Here is a 6,809-nt window from a genome sequence, read left to right as displayed (position 1 = left end):
AGTGTGCTCACTGTATTCCTCTCAAACATCTTCCCATCTATTAATTCGGCTTGATCATCACTGTGACTCAGGGTGGTAGTCCAGTAGTGATTAAATCTGCCCATTTTAGAGACAGGGAAACTAAGTTCAGATGGACAATGCTACTTGTCCAGGACACAGATAGAGGCCCAGCTACCTTTCTTCTGACAGTAGTGAGGCAGAAGGTTTTTTTTGGAGGGGGGGTGGATTTGGGGGAGGATAGAGAATAAGGAGGTGGAAGATGGGCAAATGGGAAAGGGCAGGACAGACTGGGAGGATCTGGAAGGAAGAAGCAGAGGGTTGAGGTTTTAAAGAAGTGAGACTCAGATGAGGACTCCCAGGACCAGGGGACTAAGCAGGCCACACTCTCCTGAACTTAAAATTCAGTCTGTCTGAGAGGCTCCTAAAGGTTGCAGGCAATTTCCAATGACTACATCTTTCCCCCTCTGAAGTCAGAGAATATGGAACGTAACAGTCTAAAGCTAAGAGAGGCCGCTGGATGTTTTTGCTATTATTGTTCTTGTGCTTTGACCTGGTAGGTCTGTTATAAGGTCAAGGCATTCATGCCTCTCAGGTGCAGAATGTTACCGACAAAAAGCAATGAACGTGGCAAGAATGGCCGCTGCACGACTTGGAACGATGAATCCTCCCTTTCTCATCTCCCAGCCACTCGCCGCAGCCTTTCCAGGACTGTGAATCATCCATTCGTGGGAAGGGAGGGGAAGAAAAAATTTAATATAATGTATTCTTTGCTAATTGAAATCAAATACAAAATTCAATCTCCCGTGAGTTGCAATGCTCCTGTTGAAACAGGGAGGAAGTATCCTGAACCTGACTCTATCTTAGTAGGTTGACTTAGCTTTTCTGGATAGGGAAATAATTCCTTTTATCAAGATTCCCCACTGAAGAAGGGGACACGACTTCGTGGCTCACTCTGAGTCACAAGGATCCACTGGAGTAGACACTGCAGAAAAGAGAACTCAAACAAGTCAAGTTTGCATTTCTTTTCTGAGCCTTGAGCTTTCAAGCATCTCACCAGACAGACCCTTAAAATAAAAATCCTCCAGAACTCCAGCCCTAGGTTTATGCCCTATTTCTCCAGAGAATTTGAGCCGACTGTTATATGCAAGAGCGGATAAAGACTTTAAGGAGGGTTCTCCACTTTTATTTCTCGGGCCAGAATGGCTTCTTAAGCGTTGGCTAACTGTATTAAAAATGGATTTGCTTGTCATCTTTATGTGGGGAAGCACACTTGCTCAGTTTCTTTTTAAGCAGCCCTTAAGGTCTGGATAGTCTGGGTTTATGGGGACAGGTAGACAGCCAGGGAGATGGGAAAGGGAGGGCAGGTATGATCAAGGGGGTGAGCTAAGGTGTGTCCACCCGCCACAGAAGAGATGAAGGTTGGCTGGAGTAATGGTTATCCATCCTTAGCTGGTAGGAAGACGTCTTTAGAGCTTTCCTACAATCAGATACTCCCTTGACCTCTTAAGTTATAAGGTCACCCTTATCTAGTTGTCCCTGAACTCCCAAAGAGACTTACTTATTCCTCCAGGGAAGCCATAAACCCTAGGCGCTACTTCTCTTGGAAGTGATCCCCACGAAAGCATGAAAGGAGGGGAGGAAGGAGGCTGGGGGGCAAAGAAATTTACAGGTAAGACTTCCCTCATTCTCAATCCCAGCTTCCATAAGAAGATTTTTGAAAGGATAGATGCCTGCACCACACTCTAGAAGTTCTGTTTCCTTAAGAAGTCTAAAATGGAGCTCAGGGAACTGGAGCTTGAAGACCCCACAGCTGACTCTGATATGTAACCAGATCCACTCCTCGCTGTCCTTATAAAACAAGGCCCCCAGTCAACCAGCACACAGGACCCTGTTGTGAACGAGCAGGCATTGCCTTCCTTCAAACTTGTGTGTATGTTGTGTGTGTGTGTGTGTATTTTCATCTGTATCTTCTTTTCCTCTGGGAGTCAAGGGATATATGTTGCCTTCAGTTCAATAACCACTTTCTTATCTGGCCAAAAAAATTTGTTTGTGAGGTTGCTTCTGAATCTGGCATCCCAGTCCATTCCTCTCCGGGACTGGTTAAGATAAGGAACATGACACCCTTTACAGGAGCTGCTGCTTCTGTGCGATTTCAAGAACTGCCCCACCCTGCACACAGAATTCCCTGGAAGAGTCTCTGATCTGGGTCTCTCTGGCTCTTCCAGAGAAGGGATACTCCCAGAATTCAAGGGTGGGGGGTCGAGGTGGGAATGGAGGTGACCAACACAAACACGCCATCAAAACCCATTCATCAGATTGCATTAAGCTTTATAACAACACAGTTTCCATTTAGTGGGAGAAATGACAGTTTAATAACAGCTGAACACATTTCACTCCCCCCTACTCATACATATTTCCAATTTTACTCGAACAGTTCCTGGTTTTGGAGATCTGTGAAGAGTGCTTTACGTCAAATGGTGCATTTTCATTGAATCAGACTAATGGGAAGGGACATTTTATTCAGCAGCCCTTGATGGGGGTGTCTGCGGACGGCCCTTACCCTCCCCCACCCCCACACACTGGCTCTGGCAGATGGAGTCAGCCCTCTTGTCACTGCCCCAATAGGTGTCATCTCTGAATCGAGCAAATGAAGCAGGAGATGACCAAGTAGGGGAGAGGATGGGGCAAACAGAAGAACGGTGACCGAGCCCCTGTTTGTTGCATTGCTAAAGGTTATTCAAAAGGCATGCCAACTTTCTGGTCCTTGACCTTCTAGGGAACCCTGCGGGAGCCCACTCTGATAACCTGTCTCAGAACCGAGGGCTCTGAGGGTCTTCAGGCATGGACACCACCCACCAAGAGGATTGGCTTTCTTTTTTTCACTCCCAGAGATGGCATTCCTCTTTACCAGCCTCAGGGCTCTGAACTCACACTACTCTGAGGCCAGCTCTGTGGGCCTGATCCTAAGGAGGGCATGTGCTAAGCTTCTCCACAACCCAGGATGCTCATGAAGAGAGAGCCCCACCCCCCCGCCCCCTTAGAGGGCTATCAGAAAGACCGCTTGCAGGGACGTCAGCTGTTTTCGGTGAGGAGCGTGCATGCCTCTGCCTTCCCAAGGTGAGGAGAGAGGAAGTCAAAGGGTTGTGGGATGAGACCTTTAAGGAGAAGGCTAGAGACACCTTAGAGGGAGGACCTTGCTCCCCAGGAGTCCTAGGGCATTTAGCCACAATCAGAATCCTGGTGAGATGCCACAATCAGTATTCTGGTGAGAGGCTGGTGGGGCAGGGGCCTTTGCCAGATACGCAGCTAGAACTTAGGCTTCTCAAATTAAAGTGAGAGCCCCCTTCAACTGCCCTCAGCCAAAAGCAGACCTTCCTTTCTTTTTTAATCACTTAAACAAACATCCATGGCCCTGTCTCTGACCTTGACAGTTATTTATCCTGTCTTCAGACCTGATTAACCAGCAGAAGACAAGAATTCACCATGGATTCTGGTGGCCATCTAGTCAACCAGCTACTGCAACCCAGGCAGGCCTGGTACCCCCATGAGCATGCCATGGGATCCATCCGTTTGCCTAAGCCAACAGCAATCCTGATTGGGCAAAAGGGGAGATCAGAAATCTACTTGGCACTCCAGCAAGGCTGAGGCTGCAGACCCTGGGGGATGCGGGACTCAGGTAAGGAGCCACCCCCGCTCTTCCCTAGCCTTCCCTCCACATCTCTAGCCTCATTTGTCACCCTCTTCCTGTTCCCACTGGAAATCTTGACCAGTCATTTGGTAAAACATCACGTTGAAGGGTTTGTAGAATTTCCGCAGTCTGTGGATCACATCTGGGTCGATGCGGGGATGAGTCCGACCTTTGCTCTTGCCTAAGCACCTCGGGGCACTGCTGTCTTCTGGCTTCTTTAGGCAAGGGAACCCCTTGGTTTTGTTGAAATAGAAATGCTTCTCAGTCACAACACGCTTGAGGCCTAGAAAATCCTGTACTTTGGCCATTTCTCCGGCGGGGTCCACTATGAGCCGCTCGCCGCTGACAAAGAGGATCTGAGAGAGGGGAAAGAACTGGAGCCAGTTCTCCAGGTGCAGAGCGTAGATGCCTATCCGGATGGCGCTCCACGAGGCATCGATCAGCCCCAGGGTCCGGTTTTTGAAGGCCAGCACCTCAAAGGTGGGGATCTCGGGTTTCTTTGACAGTGTCTGGGTGTAGTCGGAGATGGCCCTGGTCACGGGGTTTCTCACCACCACGATCAGTTTGATGTCCTTGGCCATGGAATGGATGCGCTTGGGGGCCTCGTTTGTCACAAAGTAACTTGGCGTCTTCTCCATGGTTAACTGGCCATCCAAAGTCTTAGGCATCACATTTCTGGAAGAGGGAGGAACAGGAAAGAGAGTGGTTATTCCTCTCCAGAAATAGTTGTAACTTGTTGCACGAAAGCCCAGCGGGGAGCTACCGGGGAAAATTCACATACACTTGGAAGTTCTTTTTTATTCTATGTCCCACTGTAGTTCTGATGGAAGTATTATCAGAAAAGGCGGCAGAAGGTGGATGCATGCATTCTTGGGAACCTGATGATACACTTGAGTGTAAATTGCGGCTCTATTAGATAGACTCTTAGTTTCTCTACGTATCAGTTTTATAATCTCTGAAATGAAGATAATGACAACACCTCCTTCACACTTTTGTAAAAGGATTAAGAGAGAGAATGCTTTTAAAGCATTTAGCCCACGGAAGAGCTTAAAAAATCGAGGATATGATTGCTGGAGTGGCTTTCAGAAAACGCCTGCCTTCAACAAGACCTCCAAGATGACCTGGTCCAGGGGCTGGCAAACTGCTACCTGGTTTTGTACGGCCCACAGCTAAGAATGATTTTTCCTCTTTCAATGGTTGGGAAAAACCCAAATAATAATAACATTTTGTGATGCACAAAAATTTTAAGAACTTCTAATTCCAATGCCCCTAGATAAACATTCATTGGAGCATGGCCACATTCATTCCTTTTTGTGCTGTCTGTGGCTGTTATTTTACCTAAAACAGCAGAGTTGAGTAGTTGCAACAATGATCATGCTACATGCAAAACCGACCATAGTTCCTTTATGGCGCTTTAAGAAAAGTCCAAAGGTATCTTTGTCCAAATGAGGAAACAAGCCCAGAGACAGGGAATCAGGCTTGGTAAGCTCAGCAAGTCGAATCACATCCCCAAGCCTTATTATCCTCATCTGTAAAACCCTAAAACTTAGCTCAAGTTCAGTTGAGAATATAATGACATATAGTCATTTTATGGTGTGACATACAGTCACTTGGTTTTTTTGTGTGACAGCAGCTAAGCATGGAGCTGGTTTTACACATGGGACTTCTCCTTTCTTGGCTTCCAAGGTTGCCCAGTGAACCAGGGATAGATCCCACACCGGGACCCATGTCTCTTGGTTTCCTTCCCAAGGATACTTCTCCAAACCGACCCCTCCATCCATCCGTGTTCACCTGCAGAGTGGCCTTGTCTGACTTGGGAGCTTCCAGATATTAAGGGAGTTTGATGCCATTTGTCCCCTGATCCCAATGTGGCAGGGTCTATCAGTGAGAAAATGAGGCTTGGGATTCTATGATGCAGTCAATTTGCTATAGGCATCTGTAGACCAAAGTTAATTGACGATAAACCAGCTCAAAACCTGTAGGTACAGCAGGCCATCTGCCACCATGTGCTCCATTAAATCTATTCACTTCCAAGCCTTGCACCAAAGTGGGACATTTAGGATTACACAAGACCTCTTTGTGATGAGGACATGTTTTTAAATGTCTCAGCTAATAAAACTTAATACAGACGAAGATCCCTCGGCTTCCCCTACCATAATTAAATTTATTTACTATCGCGTGTGGGGAGAAAGAATGACTTCTCTTTTATCTCTTATTCAGATGCTCTGTCAATAATTAATTGCTCCTGGGTTTTGAGCTTTCTTGGCAAGCACTTCTCTTAGGCCAGAGGAATTTGCCTGGCAGAGAAATTCACACAGAGTTCGACGTTATTGGAGGATGATGGTTGGACAGTGTGCAGTCTTCAGATCAAAGCATAGCCCTGGACATAAATAATCGTGCTTGTGTTGGACTGATGCTGTTTCCCTAGTATTTTAAAAAAAATTTTATTTTACTATTACTTTTTTAATGGAGGTACTGGGAATTGAACCCAGGACCTCATGCATGCAAAAGCATGTGCTCTACCACTGAGCTATACCCTCCCCCACCTCCCCAGTATTTTGAATGTCTTCACGTTTATGTGCTTACCTGACTTTCACCAGATGGAACTGTGTCCTTTGGAGGGCTTGGGTTAAGGAACACAGTTTGGGGGAGCCAGATGTGCCTGATTTAAGAATTCGGACTACCCACATCACCTTGAGGAAGTTACTTAACCAACATTTTGAATCTCAATTTTCTCATCTAAAAAAATAGAGTCAATGAGTCCCTCCCTTATGAAGACTGAGTGTGATAATGCAGGTCAGTTACTTAGAATAGTGCCCAGTGAAGGCCAGGATTTTAAAACCTTAAGCCAGATGCACAAGATCATTGGCATAGCAACTGTCAGAGAAGAACAAGGAGGAAATATTTACGTTTGACTAACTGGAAAAGCTGAACAACACGAGAACGCAGGAAGTGACCTAGAAAGAAAGGATATTCTGGTTCAAGCCAACATCATCAGCCATGACCCCTGGTCTGGAGGCTGCTGACCAATGGGGCAGCTGCCGTTAGTTCAGCTGGAGTTGAAGGAACATACCGATACCCTACTTTTATTTCAGTTGGAGAGATAAATTCTCTTATTTTT

General features: G+C 46.5%; 1 protein-coding gene across 1 annotated transcript; it reads right to left on the bottom strand.

Annotated features, from left to right (window-relative positions):
- Positions 1-2,311: 2,311 nt before the first annotated feature.
- HS3ST4 (heparan sulfate-glucosamine 3-sulfotransferase 4) lies at positions 2,312-6,511 on the bottom strand. Its single transcript, XM_064478537.1, has 2 exons — positions 6,275-6,511; positions 2,312-4,363 (listed from the first exon to the last, which is right to left on the bottom strand). Exons 1-2 carry the CDS (start codon positions 6,376-6,378, stop codon positions 3,727-3,729), a joined length of 741 nt encoding a protein of 246 aa, XP_064334607.1. The 5' UTR covers positions 6,379-6,511; the 3' UTR covers positions 2,312-3,726.
- Between the last annotated feature and the right edge of the window lie 298 nt (positions 6,512-6,809).

This window comes from Camelus dromedarius, chromosome 24, assembly GCF_036321535.1.
Source record: "Camelus dromedarius isolate mCamDro1 chromosome 24, mCamDro1.pat, whole genome shotgun sequence".
NCBI classification, from domain to species: Eukaryota; Metazoa; Chordata; class Mammalia; order Artiodactyla; family Camelidae; genus Camelus; species Camelus dromedarius.
The sequence above is the reverse complement of the archived record's forward strand: the minus strand, read 5'-3'. Positions and strand labels throughout refer to the sequence as shown.

What these genes read in the sequence shown, in the direction of transcription:
- HS3ST4 (XM_064478537.1), bottom strand. Translation starts at nt 6,378, where the DNA reads ATGTGGGTAGTCCGAATTCTTAAATCAGGCACATCTGGCTCCCCCAAA. An exon ending in TTCCATCTGGTGAAAGTCAG is followed by an intron (nt 4,364 to 6,274) that starts GTAAGCACATAA and finishes TCCCTCTTCCAG; the next exon opens with AAATGTGATGCCTAAGACTT.